General features: G+C 42.8%; 2 protein-coding genes across 3 annotated transcripts in view; both read right to left on the bottom strand.

Moving 5' to 3' along the window:
* Positions 1-5,049, bottom strand: part of VWC2L (von Willebrand factor C domain containing 2 like) — a 62,915-nt gene extending 57,866 nt beyond the window's left edge. For both annotated transcript variants that reach the window (XM_037397387.1, XM_037397388.1), the window contains exons 1-2: positions 4,733-5,049; positions 2,142-2,608 (exon numbers count right to left, since the gene is read on the bottom strand). In XM_037397387.1, the coding sequence (XP_037253284.1) occupies positions 2,142-2,552 (411 nt within the window). In that variant the 5' untranslated portion in view covers positions 2,553-2,608; positions 4,733-5,049. The remainder of the gene's footprint in view (positions 1-2,141; positions 2,609-4,732) is intronic.
* A 798-nt stretch (positions 5,050-5,847) lies between these two features.
* The window catches only part of SPAG16 (sperm associated antigen 16), a 413,429-nt gene continuing 402,226 nt past the window's right edge, over positions 5,848-17,050 (bottom strand). Inside the window, exon 17 of the mRNA XM_037397615.1 lies at positions 5,848-6,201. Within this exon, the coding sequence (XP_037253512.1) occupies positions 6,026-6,201 (176 nt within the window). The 3' untranslated portion in view covers positions 5,848-6,025. The remainder of the gene's footprint in view (positions 6,202-17,050) is intronic.

The raw sequence follows: 17,050 nt of genomic DNA, 5'->3' as shown, positions 1-17,050 counted from the left end.
GAGATCAAGTTTGCAGACCTTATAAATTCAACAGGACGAGGGAGGAGCAGAGCACAGAGCCTGTAAAACCTACGAACTGCTCAGCATCTCTTCTGTGGAGACAGCAGGTAAAATCCTTGTTCTGTTGGAAGCAAACAGCAGAATGCTTGGATGTTTTGACGAAGTCAAGATTTCGCTTCAGAGCACCAGTTTCCTAATTCTTGAAGTGCTGTCTTTCCTATGGCATTCATAAAGTCATAGTTCACAGGGGCTCCTTTTTTCCCCTTAAAACACCCCTGGAAGCACACTGTAATCCTCCATGGTCTGAATCTATTCCACTACTTAGAGGAACAAAAGAATTTCACTATTTATTCTAGGTAAACACACAGATTTCCAAAAAATTGGTTTCTGCCCTACTCCACAAGGTATCGAGCTCTCAGCAAAACACACATCCAAGTCAAAAGCTCAGCTGTTAACTAAATCAAATCTGAAGGATATCCCATTAGTCCTGGATTGAAGATTATCATCTGCGAGAATGGTGTGCCACCATCTACTTTGTGTTCCTCGGAGGATGCTGGAACTTTGCTTTCCACACAACACCCTACAGGTTTTGAACACAGCAAACAACGAACCAGATTGCTTTAACTTTCTCTCACAGCCTTTCTCCCCTAAATTCTGTTTCTCTACCCTTTAATCGGTTATCAGGGTGCAATTATTTTGTTTGGGAAAAATGATTAGTATTTTTTGTACTTCATTCACATGCAAAAGATGCTTTAATGAGATGCATCTCACTATTCTTCCACTGAAATCTCTCCAAAAAGAGTCCTTATAACCCTCCCATAGGAAACCTGACCATGTGTCAGAACTACAACCAGGTGGGACACTTCACCACGTGACAACACAGTAGTCAAAATGGGGCCACTGAAGCATGATTGTGGGATGAAGCTGGAGCAGGCCTTCCTAGAAGAAACTGTTCTTTAAGCAGTTCACAAGATCAGCATCTTCTCATTCCTCAGCAAAGCAGAGAACAGGTTGATCAGGATGGCCTTCAAGGTGATGTTCCTCGTATATTTGTTTTGACTCATGTCTATGTCATCAAACTGTCTTGCCCATAGTGAGTGACTGCAGTTATAGATGGGCAGAAAAAGATGAACATAAACATACATGACAGAAAAAAAACCCCTAAAACCTACCTTGTCGGAAAATGACAGTATCTGGGAGAAAGGAAATTATGGTCTATGTTACTGAGAACTTGTGAAGTACACAGACCTATATGGAAGTATTTGCATTGTCAGAAAAGAAAAAAAATTGGCAAGTTTATAATGAGATCAGGCATACAGCCATGAAGAGTTATAGGCTGTCGTTAATTACATACGTAAGAATCTTAAAGCCATGTGACCTGGGAGAATAAATTCACATATACCTATTGCCTTTACAGACCCTGCTCTTCATTGTGAAATGCTATTTTCCTTAGTAGAATTGAAAACATCAAACTCATTAGAATGAGAGATGCAGGTTGTGTAAAGGGTAATGGTTTTTGAAAATCTGGTCTTATTTTAAGATCTATCCCAGAAGGATTTCTTTACAACATTCCTAATAGAAACTCAAACATTACAATTAAACCCCATACTTCTCATTACTCGAGATGATCATCTGCCTAGGAATTCATCTGCTGCCACTCTAGACAGGCTCATCACAGTTGAAATGAAAATATTAAATATAGCTTGCAATCTACTTACTTGCATTCTCACACAGTTATGAGTAACAATTCTCAGTCCCATACCATAATTTTTGCTATCCAGATTGGAAAAGAGGTTCTTAAAAAGCACTCAGTATTGGTTTACCACCATTTTTACAGACACCATTGGTATCCAACCTGATGCATGTTATGAGCAGAGGAGGAGGCTGTCTGGAGTAGCAGATTCAGAGGGCTGGCATTTCACACAGGGGCTTTTGAACAACCACTGGCCCTCAGCAAGTGCACGTAAGGGGTGGGGTGGCAGCTTTTACATCAGCCAGACCTGCATCACAGCTGGAAAAGGACTTCAGCTTCAGCATCAATTAACAGCAGTAAGCAAATACAGAGTGCCTTTGAGAGTCCCCAACAGAAATACAATTCCTACAGGATACTACTATTAAATACTGAAGAAAGGGTTTCATACCTTAAACTCCTCCAAGATTTTGTAATTTTTCCCATGATATTCACAAAAGTTTTTTACTTCTTTGCATTCTGGACAGCATCCATTGTGTTCCACTTTTGTACACTTTGGGTGGATTTTAGGGCATTCTGGTTGATCACAAACAGGTCCATCCTCAGTACAGACACAGGGACAGTTGGAATGTCCCGGGAAAAAACGTTCTCCCAGTTTGTACACAAAGCCACTGTCATCCACACAGCCCTTCCCTCGGTAGTCATCAAAGATCAGATTGTCATTACTGGAGGTCTGGTCCCCTTCATCGGCAGGGTAGTCTTCATGATTGATGGCAGCTGGAGTTACCAAAGCAGGGATTACAAACAGAAGTATCCAGACTTCATGGATATGTAGAGCCATCCCCTTCCTCAGCTTCTCCATGGGATCTCACTGCCAGATAGAAACAGCTGCTTCCATAGGGAGACCAGTGTTGTGGTCTGAAAACAAATATTTTTAAGTGAGAACAAACTCAAAATTCTAAGGAATATTGACTTATAAAGGCCACAGTTTCAACCAGCACCCAAGAATAAATCAGTGTTTTCACACTGCACAGATAACTATCACTGTTTCATTTGAATTAAGCCTCTTCTCAATTATTGCTAAAGAGAATACAGCATGTGAAATACATAAATTAGACACACATGCCTGTAGGCATACGCTCACAAAATATCTTTATAGAAATAGCGGCTCACAGAATAATCTAATTTTTACTTTCCTTATTCCTGCAGTCGAGTTTTCTGATGCACCAGAAATTAAACCAGCTGCCTAAAATCACATGGTGATGAGCAGCTCAGAGGGATTTGAGCCCAAGTGTAAGCATCACCTTAACCACCTGCTGGGACCACTGTCTGTCCATGCTACGTTTGGTGCACAGCCCACTTCATTGAACTGGGGCAGGAAACCTGAGTTGAAAAACGAGATAAGCATAATCTGTAGGTAGATCTGCATCCAATGTGAAAGATGGTGCTGGGCTATACTTGGTCTGCAAGAGGTGGAATAACAGAATTTTATATACAGCCTTTCTGAAGAGGAAGAGGGACTACCTGGACTACCAACACAGCCCAGCTTGCAGCAGGTACATAAAATCCCAACAGAAGCAAAGATGCAATTCACCTTCTCCATTATTCAGCATTTCAGTAATTCCCAGAAAGAAATGCAGAGAGCAGGATGTTAAACGCCTCTGTAATGCATGGAGCCGCTGTTACGTGTTTCTCTGATTAAGCCGGAGCCTTTCTAAAACTTTGGGAGCGATGCAGCACGGCCCGACCTTCGGAGAAGCTGTGCTCAAGTGGTCGAGCCCAGGACTGACCCAGCGAGGGAGAGGAGCTTTGCACGGCCGCCCCTGCGAGAGCCAGCTCCGGGCGAAGGCTCCGTGCGTGTGCCTTGGGTGCGCTATTGGCTGCCCGTGGTGCCGTCACCGGCACCGACACACCGTCCTGCCTGCACAGCCGACAGCCGGTGCAACCCCAGCAGCAAAATGGTTTCTGACCTCTCCTAAGAGGACTGGGCAAAGTATTACAGGAAACTTTTAAATGAGCTGAAATATGAGCATTATGGGGATTGAGAAACGATGGAGGTAGTGGCTGCCACGAACCAAAACCGGACTGTTTGGCTGTCTGTGTCATTCCTCTCTTCCTCTGTTCCCACAGTGTGCGCGCACAGATACACACAGTATATACAAACATGCGTTAACCTACACACACAGGCAAACACGTACCCCCCCCTCCACCCCTCCGGGAGATATTTTTTATGTATCGGGATTTTTGGTGGACTGCAGATGTTCAGCAATTAATTCTCCCTTAACTGAAGCAAAAAAAGCAACCGCAGGAGGAGAGAAAGCTTTAATCCTACAGAAGCAGCTAAGGGATCCTGTTGACAAAGCAGTTTTTCCAAAGCCACAACAGAGGGAGACACCGGATATTACACAAGCTTTATCAAATTCAAAAGATACCTTCTTAATTGAAGCACTAGCTACGTTTCCATCACAAGGACTATGCACCCTGTTACTACTATCAGCGGTATCTATTGTAACATGTTTGGAAATCAAGTGACTCACGCAGATACGGCTGCTTTATGTGTCTACAGAGCAGAGAATCTTGCCCACCTAAATGCTACAGGTAGGTTGCAACATTGCAGGTTGGTGGGCATGGGGGGGAGGGGGGGGCGGGGAGCAGAAGCAAATGAAGTAATTAATGTCTGAGGAAATGTGAAATTACAGAGAGAATTTGTTGACGTTTGATGAGGCAGCTCTCCAAATGATTAAAAAAAAAGTTCTCCAAAGATCATAAATAAGACCACTATATTTTGCTAGAGCATCCGAGACGTCCCACAGCAACTCACAAGCGCTCAGCTCAGCGGCAATCCTGGAAATCAGACAGACTGCAGACGTCTTGCACGGACAGATTTCAACAAGTAAACAAATGCTGTTCAGCTCAGAATTAGTTTACAGCTGAACTTTCTCATCATTTCTCATCACGAGAGAGGCCAGGAGCGTAGGTAAGTCTCTGTGCAAAACATACCCATCCACCTTCCCTCACCCCAAGTGAATAATTTACACTTACCTAATCAGGCTCGATCTGAAAGCTGAAAGGGGTCACAGGCCAACATGGACTAAAAGGTTAGAAACAGATTAGTGAAAGCAGTTCCTCCTAATCACATTTTCAGTGTTGACTCACGGACAATCCTTTTTCCTCCACCTCCCATCGCAAAACACGGGAAAGCGGCAGCAGCCCAGCAACCACAACATGAGAATTAAGCTTTAACCCGGCGGTGCGGATTCAGGGCGAGCAGCGGCGCGGTCCAGAGGCAGGGATGCCGCGGAGACACCCCGATGCCAGCAGCACAGTCATCGCGGCGAACTTGGGCTGGATTTCCTCAGGTCTTGAGCGGGGGGGGGGGGGGGGGGTTGGGCGGGGGGGAGGGGGGCGAGAAAAAACCCATCTATATCCCCTCCCTATGCCCAGCGGATCGCTTGCGATTCCAGATTTGCCACGGCGGGGAGGGGGGAGAGGGGGCTGGTTCGGCTGGAGGCAGACGGGAGGGGGAGGGCGGCGGAGCCCCGCGGGCGGCGGGCGGGCAGCCCCAGCGGCGGGCCCCGCTGCCCTGCGGGGACTCCCCGGCCCGAGGGCCGGCCATGCCCGCGCCGCGCCGCTCCGCGCTCCCTGTGATTATTTTTTTTTTTTTTTTTTTTGGATGGGGGTGGTGAAGGGGAGGTGGGGGAAAGACTGGAGCGGCGGCGCGCTCAGGCCCGCGGGCCGCAGCGCGGGCGCGCCATGGCGCGGAGCGGCGCGCCCTGCCCGGGGGGTTGCGCGGAGGTTGCGCGGGGGTTGCGCGGGGCGGCCCCTCTCCGCCGCCGTGGCGCGTCCCGGCCCGCAGGTCCCCGCGGCTGCGCTCAGCGCCGCGCTGCCCGGCTGCGGCTCTCCTGCTGCCCTGGCGGCGGCGGAGCGTGGGCGGCGGGGACAGACCCCCCGCTCCCGCGTTATTACAACTTCACATCTTCCCCCGGGCGGGCACTGGCGAAGGGGCGCCCAGCTCGCCTGTCTCGGGCTGCGTTACATTCAAAATCAATCTCCTTGCAATTCGTCTGCTCTGTCATTAGGCGTCATTGTAAAGCTATTTCTCCAGAACCCACCAAAAGAGAGATTCTTGATGTTCGCAAACCCCGCGTCAACAGAAAGAGAGAGAAATTGGGGATTTTATTTGGATGAAACACAGACGTATCCTTTGGGGCGATTATTCCCACCGCAAACATTAACTGTGAAAACACTTCACTAAAGCCCTAGCTGCTACGCTATCAAACCGTTCTTTCCCGTAACGCCTCGAGATTAAGGTTACGTTAAGCGGTGTGGTGGTCCTCAGCTCCAGAGGCACACCGTTCCATCGGCACCCCCCGAAAGCAGCTGCTCTGCCCTGTGATGGAAGGTGATGCTGCGCACCTCGCCGCCGTGGCCCCGCAGGCTGGAGAGCTGCCCACACTCAAGTTGCAGAACCTTGACAGATCCGTCACTGCTTGCCAGAGCCACGACACGACCTGAAATTCAGAGGAGAGTTATCAAGGTTTGCAAAGGCAAAGCGAGAGAGCGGCGCTGGAAGTTTGGAGATTGTCGCTTTAAAGACATACGTGCGTACTCCTGGGTTTTGAGATATGTTAACAGAAAGTTGGACAGATCAATAATAATGAGATTGGATTTTGAAGTGATTAAGCAAATCTGGAAACCCCGGCATGCTACTCATTAGAAGCACTGCTGTTTTACTTCTATTTGGATACAATTATTCAGGGCTGGATTCTGACATGCAGACTGAGCAGTGGAGAATTAGATGCTCTTCTGATACCAGGAGGTATCAGCGTCAGACCATGCTTTTAACGCTGCTTTTCTTGTACAGCTCTGTAAGAAATGAAGAGACAGGTTTTCAACGGAGTTTCAAGGAGGTCAGGCATCTCACTGAACTGAGTGCCTTGCTCCCTTATATCCTTATGGAAAAAAACAATGATAATGAAATTGTTAGCATAGAATTGGGTCTAACAGTCAAAAAAATAAAACCTAAAAAAGGTTCCAAGGAGTTCCCAGTTTCCATGTGTTTATTTACAAACCAAATGGACTCAGTTTTCATCATTTTCAAGGAAGCAGAATGTGTTTATAAGTTTATTATCTTCCTGCTTAAATACAAGCAGATAACAGCTGGTAAGTGATATGTTTGAAGCACCTTTTACTTGTGCAGCCACAACATAAAAAGTCTTTCCTTTTAGAAATTAACTATGATAATTGAGTTTCACATATTAAAAACCAAAAAAGATCAATACATTCATTTCAAAGTCGATGTGGTCCTCCCAACAACAGGGTTCATTGTACTGCCCATCATGATCTTGGTCAAACATGTTTTCCTATTAGGAGCAAGTCCAATATACCCTCCAAATGATTACAGCTCTTTTGACGTTATCAGGATTTTCTCGCTGAAAGCAAAGACACAACCAAGAGAGGAACAACTAATACTGCCACTGACAAAGTCAACCTGGCACTGAGGTCATGATTTTTGGGAAGATTACAAAAAACAGGAGGTATTTTACTGGTTTTAGTCATGCAGATTATTCACCAAGCAGCCAATGGGTACATACTGCCCAGCAGAAGTTAGTGTGGAGGAATCTGTCCCAATTTTAATAATGTGCAAGCCATAGGGCCTGGGGTGTGCCTGTGTGATGTATCATTTATCCAGTGAATATATCATCCCTCCATTCAAACTAATTCATAACAATGATGGTCTCCGCTCTGCTCATCGAGATCTGATGGCCTCATTTGACAGCCCGGGAAGTAAACAACTGCCATTTTCTCCATTTATCAAAGGAAGCACATAGTCTAAAACATCTTATAAATGCATTGAGAATATTTAATCACAAGATACACTTAGCATGGTCATGGTTATTTGTGCAAGAAAGGGAACTGGAAAGTAGAGTTAACCATGATAAATATGCCCTATTTGCAAACCTTTATAACTACCCGGCTTCTTCATCTAGAACAAAGCCTGACACAGCAAAGATCTGTAGAATGGATTAGAGTGTCCAAAGCAGCAGATGTGAATATTTATTATAAACTCTCTTCCAGCAAGCCTTTGCTGACAGAAGCATTGCATATGGATTTCACTTGCAGCCAGACTCTCCAGGCAATCGCTGGGATGACTTCTCTAGGAGCCAAACAAATGCCAATTTGCCTGAAGCCCTGACACCGCAACAGCTGGGCAGGGGGTTAATGTCACTTTGAGCTTCTCAAAACCAGTAATGAACCCACTTGTTACAAACAGAGGGGGCCAGGAAGGAGGAAAGATTTGGACAACTGCAGTTCACTTCTAGAAAGTAAGGGACTGATAACTAAGATGACAGCTTCAGTGTCTAATTCACTCCCCTGGGTTGCCAGTGGGGCAGGTACAGACCCCAGTGCTACCTTTTTCTAAAATCTTCGCTAGGTAAGTCCTATACTTGAAGCAAAACAAGAGCACTCTCATCTGGGCCGTCCATGCTGATATTCCGACAGTACTGGGAAATGACAAAACCAATAGGAAAATAGAGAGGGGCAATAAAAAACAACTAGCTAGGAGGTGCAGTAGTAAACTGCACGTGCCTTCACCGCTAGTACTCGCTGGGGAAAGGCTTTAGGTGTATAAGACAGCCCTGGTGAAGAATGATTCATTTCATATGAATTTTTATTAGCTGAGTTATGATGTGTTACTATCGTTGGACTATGACTGCAGTCACTTCCTCGCTTGGTAGCAGCAGGATGCACAGGCAAATGTGTGCGAAGGGGAATGAAAGGGGAGGGGAACGCACAAAATGAGAACATCTCATTTCCGTCACCCGTTATGTCAACACTGATCTACACGCTCATAACAATTTGCTCTTTATAATGTAAATTTACTCCCTCCTTCCTTCCAAAAAGAGATGTTTTGTTTTGGAAAGAGGGAACAAATTGTGTTTTATTGCTCTTTCAAAATGTTCTCCAATTAGGAAAGCAAAGGAAAACTACTACATAATTGTCATACAAAGCTCTTTTTTAATGAAGGATACTTACTTGCGCACTAACAAAGGCATTTTGATACAACACTCAGAGGAAGATAAAAGCCTGGAGATAAATTATTCTTCATACCTTTGACCAAACTGTCAGGTGAGGCTGGTCTATGCAAATTTACTGAACTCAGCAGTTATGCTGATTTGCATTGAAATGAACAGTTTCAGCTTAGAAGATGCAAAGCCTCAAAGACTCCGACCTCTAGATTTCACAGCCTCTAGATCTCCAGCTCACGAGGCTTCCAAAGAACCAACTCTGGATCTGCTGGTGCACTTCTCAGACGGGCGAGAAGGGGAACTAAATAAAATGTAGCTTTGCTGTGGTTGGCCCCATGCCAGTCCTGAGCTCATCCTTCTTCCTCCAACTGGCAGACAGGAGTGATGACAAAGCATATTGCCACAACCAAGAGACCCTACAGTTGCAACCTTTGTACTAATTACAGCTGATTTGCTGTTGCCCATTGCTAGAACACAGAAACTATTCTTTTCTAATGTACCTCTATTATGTCCTTAGAATAACATAAGCTCTGACCATCTGGTCACTTGCTTCAAAAAGGATGCAGTGAGTTAGAAAAGGTAGAGAGAGAAAGGCAGCAAAGTTAATGAAAGGTATAAACAACTTCTGTGCAAGGAATCGTTAAGAGGAATGACAGCTTACTCCAGAAAAAAATTATTTGCACACCAAAATGTACTTGGCTGATCATCTTTCTCCATATGCATTCCTCCAGCTTCAGCCAGCCCATGATATTGCTGCTGTTTCCCTCCCTGGGGACCCACAGTGAAATCCAGAGCTGAGCCAGACCCCAAACTACTACACAGGTGGTGTGGGTGGAAGGTGTTGTTTCCAGCAAAATGCTAGCCTGAATCCCAGCTAATCAGGGAGCTGTGAGACAGCCGGAGAAGCTGTCAGAAGCAGCACAGCATGGGACATGGTATTTCTGAACAGACACCTTTCTTCTTGGATGAAACTGAATTTCCTCTAAACAATCAGTGCACTTCAGCTCCCTTTTTTCCCCAGCATCTGAGTAAGCTACCACCGTAGGTTTCCAGTCCCTGTGTCCTACAGAAAAAAAACCTCTGTGTGTGATCTCTTGCATGCTGCCTCCCAGGGCTGCCATCTCCAGACTGGCAGTGCTCGTGCTTTCAGGTATCGATTAAAGTGCAGTGCTGTTTGGGCTGGAAATAAGTTTGTACTTAACAAAACAATAAAAGTCACTCATGCCCTTCTAGAAAAAACTATTCCTGATACTAAACCTGTATCCCTACGTTGTTCTAAGACCAGAACTGAACCCTAAAATCAATTAATACCTCAAAAAATGTGATTACTTTTAAGACAGATACCCCACTTTGGAGAATGGGGTAATTAAAATTAATTATCTTATATGGAAATCTGGTCCTGCAAATTTTCCAATGTACATAAAGTTATGGGTCTAAGAAAGGCCATAGCCATGAAGCATCAAAAGCAAGAATCTGGCAAAATAAAGAAGTAATTTTACTGGAGTCTCACACTGACCTAAACATGTGAGCTTAAAATCAAAGTCACTGCATTCAGTGAAGCTCAGTTATGTTACATATAAGCAAGCAACATACTGCTGCTCATCTGCAAGGAACTTTGCATACCTATGCTGCTATGTAAATACTAACAAAACCAAAGCTACTCATGTGAATATGATATGAAATCCATCTCCTAATTGTAACTGGTGGATAAATTTAAAATAATGCTGGTATGTTGAAGCAATCTAATTTGTTACCGCATTTCTTCAGAAGACAAATCCAGACAAGATTAATTTGCTGGGTTGATGGAACCAAATTACTTGGGGTAGAGAGAAAAAAACCCTGTACTTGTCAAAAGGCACACGGACTATTTGTATTCCATAAGAGCCTAACAGAAATCACAGTCATGATTACCGTCGTCTTTGTAAAATAAATTTTGAGTGAAACCTTGCCAAGCCCACATTAAGTACTGCTTTACTGGTTTATGTGTTCAAACAGCTGGGAACAGGGACATCTTTGAACTGGGAAAGCCTAAAAAACAGACCAGTTGACAGGTGTTAGGCTTTGACAGCCAATAAGTGATGTTGGCCAAAGCCTTTAGATTTCATCTTAGAACAAGTCACAACCATAAAGGCTGTCAAGCAGCTGATTTCTCAAGCAGCTGGGAGCGGAGCCCTCTTGGGAGCGAATGCTCCAGCAGACCCTAGCCTGCCCGCTCTGTCCCAGCGCATCCCGCTCACCTTGCAGGCTGCTACACACGCACAGGGCTGCGTCTGAACAAAGCAACAACAACCCTCACCAGCAAGGCCTTTGGAGACACATCGGAGCATTAAACTTTTCTTCAGGCAAATTAATTTACAAATTACGTAACATTCAATTATCGAATACTCTGAAAATTCCTGTTTTAGCAGACAAGTACTTAATGTTCCTAGAGCAGTCTAGCAGCTTAAAAGTTAATAAAATCGCATTGTAACCAAAGTCACAGACTCCACAACTTACTGTAGCATGTTAGGCTGAGACATTCATACTGGTAACTGGCACTGTTTGCTATCTCAGAATACTTTTGTTCCATAGATTCAGCAGTTAACATCATCTCAGATACAGAGCAGAACAAGGACAGTGAAAGACCAAAACCTCTCCTCTCTGTTCCAGCAGCTCCTACTCCCAGAGTGAACAGACGAGTTTGAGGTGCTGGATTTGGACAACTGCTTCTAATAAAAGCATGGCAGGTACTTCAGACGTTCTTGTAAATAATTCAGATGTAGTAACTTTCCCAATTTAAAAGTATTTGCACTGCCTAACTGTAAGCAAAGCATTCATCTTCAAAGACACAAACTCAGTTATTTTTTGTTCCATTAAAATTACATTCTTGCATGGATTTAAGAAATTCTGTTTATCATAACTGCATAGAGAAGCTTGAAACCATTACCAGTGGCAGAGATGAAATAACATATCAAAGAAAGAAAGAAAGAAAAGCTTTGATCAATAGGGAAATGATTTTTATACACATCAGAACCAATTTAAAGAATTCTCTAGGATCAATTTAGATAGACAGAAATGCTTCTCAGCATTTATTACCTGTGGAGGGAATATTGATCCCATCCATTGATTTCTCCTATGCACATAGAGCAGCATCTGGTTTTGTTGTGTGGGTTTTTTTAAAAAAAGATGCCCCAAAGTAGAAAGTATCAAGAAACTGCTTATATTTTGAGGACTCACATTAATGGTTCAACCAACGTCATTACTCAGAACTTTTAAACTCTGTTCCAGAATAGGTGAAATGTAATTTAGCTTAATTTTGGCACATGATAGTTAGTCAATAGAATATATTTCAAGAGAAGGATTTTTTTTGAAACCTTACTTATCAATGGCTACTAATTCCTTACATACCACATTGTACCAAACATATTTTCTTTCCTGTTCCCTTTTTAAAAGGAATATCTTTTCACGATACTATTATAAATCACACAGCCCTAATGGATTACATTCCTCTGAATTAAGATCTTTTTTCATTATTGGAGCTGCAACCATATGCATCATCATGTCAATCACTCAGTCTAGAGTCTCTTAGGAACAGGGCACCTCTCAGGTTATGTGTAAAAGGCAAAAATACACAGTCCCTGCTTTGAATCAGCTTCAGTCCAAGTATAGTTAGAAAACGCCAAGGCTACAGATAATTATAAACTTAATTTGCCATGAGCACACTGCCTTCCCATAGTTAAATGTTGGTGGGCATCCTGGCAGCAGGAGAGGACTTGGGTCTGAAGTCTTATCTATGCACTGCACCACATCAAGGTCCCAGGTACCACCTCTACAAAGCTAGTTCAGGTGTACAGAGCACACCTAGAGCAGTGTCCCCGTTTTGGTGCATCCCCACAACCAATATGACTTGCTTCTCAGCCTGGACACAGTATAGCATGACAGTGGCTATGTGGCCTCCAGCTTCTGAGATGGCATCATCTGTGCTGCAGAGAAACATGAACTGGATGGGCTCGGATCCTTACTTGGGAAATGGGAGGAAAGCACTGAGTTGCTTTACACCAGCTCATGATCTGACCCACAGTTTTTACTTGGTAAGAAATTAGGCAAAACTTTAATTTTGAGGAGTCCTTCTGAGGGGGGTAGAACAGCAGGTGGAAAGGTTGCCAAACACTACGAAGATTCTTCATGTGCACATTAGCGTGCTTGCCTAAGTAAGAGTAAATAAAATGCTTACAGATGCTGCACGCTGTGATTGCAGTGGCTGTAGATAAAATTCTTCATTACTGTCACACCAAGCAGAATGTTATTTACCAGCCAACTGATCTCACCATACGATAGATGTTGTGCTTTTTTTTTTTTTTTTCTATAAACAGCTTTCAACAAATACAGCAATTATTTCTCGTCTTCCAAATGTACACTACATTTTGCTTAGGACTGCACTTTTTTGACATTGTTATAAGTCCTCCAATCTCCAATCTGAATAAAGCCTCCTAAATATTCTTCACTTGCAAACAATAGCAACCCCCTCCTCCCTTTGCCTTCCCACTGTGTTTCTTTAGATCTTCCAGGGAAGAAGGCATAGAAGAATAATCTTGAGCAGGTTGTAATTCACTTGCAGCAATTTACTAAATATTCTCAGTAATGGAGACCAAAAGGCAATGTGGGAAAGAGAGGAGTCCAACAATTTGCTGATACAGGTTTTTAATATATTGGTACCAAAATAAAATCCTTTTGTCATTCTCTAGTGGAATTACTTTTTTTTTCTTTTTCTCGCCCCCCCCCCCCCCCCCCCCCCCCCCCTTTCTCAGAAATATTTAAATAGACAGAGATTTGGCAAACTGTATTAGGGAAAATTAGCTCATCTCTGTGTGCACTTAATCTCGTGACTCACCTTATGCATGTGAAGTCATTCAATTCAGTGCAATCATGTGCTTGAATGATGGCAGGATCAGGGCATCACAAACAGATTCATTATTGCAACAATGAGTTACAGCACAAGGTCTTATAATGAACAAATTCACTTTTATTTGGCTTTTAGCAGTGCACTAACAGTTAAGACCTTTTGAAGAGAAACACAGTTTTATAGACTAAGTAGGGGCATACAATGCAAGTTTCCTAGACCCACCTATTAGTAGAAGAAGATAAGAGAAAAGTAAGTGCAGAGAATTTTCTTAGAAAAATTACTCAATAGACATTCACAAGGGTGGAAAGTGACTCCCCTGGAACACAGGAAAACTCAAATTACCCAGGCAGTGTGTTAACAGAAATGCAGCTGTTATCGTTTAAAAATCTGTGTATAGAGATTTGTCCTGGGTGAGAAGTGAGTGTGCAGCAGGATATGGCCTAATGTATTTCCTTCAAAAGAGTAAGGGTGTCGAGCAATGTTAGACCAAAGGAAAAAGAGGACCTCTCTTAACTTCTTACGGTGTGGAAAATGTGACCTAGATGAAGGGGCATTATTTCCAGAGCTTAAACAGATCTTCAGAACTTGACAAATCCTTTTTCAATCAAAGAATCAATCAAAGAATTACTTCGAGCAAAGAGAGCATTTATCTGATAGAAGAAAATCCTTTATATAAAAGAACTTAAAGCCTTTTTATAAGGATTTCTAGACCCAGACCATTAGTGTAAAGCTACTTTCAGGTGGACTTGAGGTTGTTCATATTAGATTTTAGTTGGCCTTTTGGTAGTATTCTGGATATTTGAAATAGTTTCAAATCAAACCAGAAAGTATTAAAGCAGAAACTTTTGGAGAGGAGTCTTCAAGATGTCAAAACCTCGCTGGATGTGTTAATGAGGCATGCTTGAATATATTCAGAACTTATTCAGAAATAATATATTGAGAATAAAAGGACAACAATCTCCATCTTCTGTCCAGCTCTGGAGTTTTTTTCATGAAAATTTCTACCAAAGTATTTTTGCTCATGTAATAGGAACACATTTGTCTAGAATATTTATATGTGGGCACACACATAGGTCTATGTTTCCAAGGGAATCTGTCTTGAGGAAAAAAAAAATAGATGAGGAACAAGGCAGATGGCATTCTGGCAAAAATCCTTGGTCTGCTACTGAGTGTGGGACCACAGTCCCACCAAGCTCTTCTGAAACCAGAAATCCCCAAAGGCAGTGATTGGTTTTTATATTGCCATTAAAGGGGAAGGTGTTCAGTGACACTGCATCAACTGGACCCCTGCAGAGCAATAACCTCCTCAACACACCGCTCGGCTGACAAACTTCAGAGAAGGCAACATCAGTAATGTTGTGGTGGTTGTGCTCGTGCTGCCCAGAGAGAGAACATGACAGATATGTCAAATTTTAAAATGCTGCATGAGAATAAAGCAATGAAGGAAAAGAGTAAAGATCAGCATCATCTGTTGATCTTCAAAATGAATAAATCACCATAAAATTATCTGCAGAAGTTGCCACACTCTGCTTACAAAGATGCTTTCTGAAGGACTTTTTATGTGATGGCAAATGCTCCAGAGCATGGTTAAGGCTGACACTAAAATCTTATTCTGAAGAACAGGCTTTTCTCTTCTATTGAACTTATATATTGGAAGCAGCATATCTAGTACTGTACTGCATGTAATATTATCTCCATAATACATTAGCTGGTTTCTTGGTGTTTCAAGAGTCTGAGGGGAAAAAAAAGTCGCATTTATGTAAAATAAAAGTTTTCATTACAAAAAATAGAACTTACTGATGGGTTAACTTAACAAAAAAATTAAGTCACAGCAAAATTACTGTCACCACAAATTGAAATTTATTCTAGTTTCTGCTACAAATGAGGTCCCTGAATATAGATTTGGGTGCAGAAATATGCTTTCCTCTGAGCTTCCTACTTGACTGCAGCTGTATGTATTTTAGGCATCAGTATGTGTCATTTTCAGGAGTTTAGTGAAGCTGAGCAATGGATAAAGACAAGAAAAAATCCAGGTATGCAGGAACATAGCTCTGACTAATGGAAACACCATTTTAAAAGCATTCAGAGAATAGAAGATAACCTTTTTATTAGTATTCTATTCTTTCTCTTTTCCCCACTCTCCACTTTCAGATGCCTGCAGTCATTCAGTTAAAGCCTCTTTGATCCTCCTTCCTTTCTCAAATGATAAGATGGGTATGCTTCTGTTACAGAAGATGAGACCAGGATGTGAACAATGATTTATTTTTCCCTTGGACAGCATATGCATCATCCTTTCCATTAACTCTAGAGGAATGACCAGATGTGTAATAGTTTTTTGACACAGAGTGGGATTCATCTCATCTAACCTTGCCATCCCATAGCAGAAACCAAGACGAGCAGTCAGTTCATCTGGGCTCCTTCTGCAGCTACCAATGAGAAAACCTTCCTCTTCAAAGGAGCTCACCGTGCCTCTTCTAGACAGCTCTTGCAGGTGATCACCTCTGTGCACTGGCTGCACGTTTTCAGACAGCTGTGGCAGGGTGAGATTAAATCCCACTCAAAACCTGCAAACAGGCACCTCAAAGAAATTTTGAAAAGAAATTCCCTAATTTGCACTGCTGGCAAACCAGAGCTTCTGAAAATGTAACTAGGCACCCCTATGCATCTCCAGGTGATTAAACATCATTGAAAGTCAGACTTACATAGGCAACAATCTCTATTAAACTCAAGTCTTCATCATTTGGTGCAACTTGCATGCTGTGGCAACAATCCATAATTTAAGTAGCATTTGGTAAGAAAGTAGACCGTGTGCATTGTCAACATCTTGGAACCCTATTAACTCTGAGATAATGGACTTGTCTCCACTGTATTTCTAAGCTTATTGAAATGGACTGTAATTAGCACTTCCTTTTTTATACAAATCTCTTGACCTCAAGAGCCAGCTCTTACACCACAGCTAATACCCACTGCAGGTGATCAAAGCCTGAGATGAAGGTGGACTCAGACAAAAGGGTTTGCCCATGCAGACCTGGAAGCCAAATTTGAGTTTATTCCTAGAGTTCAAGCAGGAGTCATGAAAACTACTACTTTGGAAAAAAAGCACGTTTGATGAAAAATAACATTTATCTTGCTTTACCTCATAATGTTCTGCCTACATGTTTTATCTCTGAACACGCTCCTTGAAGAGAAATTCCGTGTCCTTATGAGCCCAGATCAGAGCAACGCTTTGGGTAAACACTGTTTATTCCTAATGCTTTTTTGCACTCATCAGTCTTTTCTGGCAAATAAGATCAGGAAACACTTCTGTTTTGTCCTTAAAGCTAGTTTGTTGTTATCATTATTATTTCAAGCTTAGAGGATGATCTAATGTATGTGGATTCTGGTTTTTGTCAAGCAAAATCCTTCCCTACACAATGGTCCCGGGAGAGGAAGGCTGATGCAGAGCTG

The sequence above is a fragment of the Falco rusticolus genome, chromosome 8 (genome assembly GCF_015220075.1).
Source record: "Falco rusticolus isolate bFalRus1 chromosome 8, bFalRus1.pri, whole genome shotgun sequence".
In the NCBI taxonomy this organism is placed as follows: domain Eukaryota; kingdom Metazoa; phylum Chordata; class Aves; order Falconiformes; family Falconidae; genus Falco; species Falco rusticolus.
This window is presented reverse-complemented; position numbering and strand designations above follow the sequence as displayed.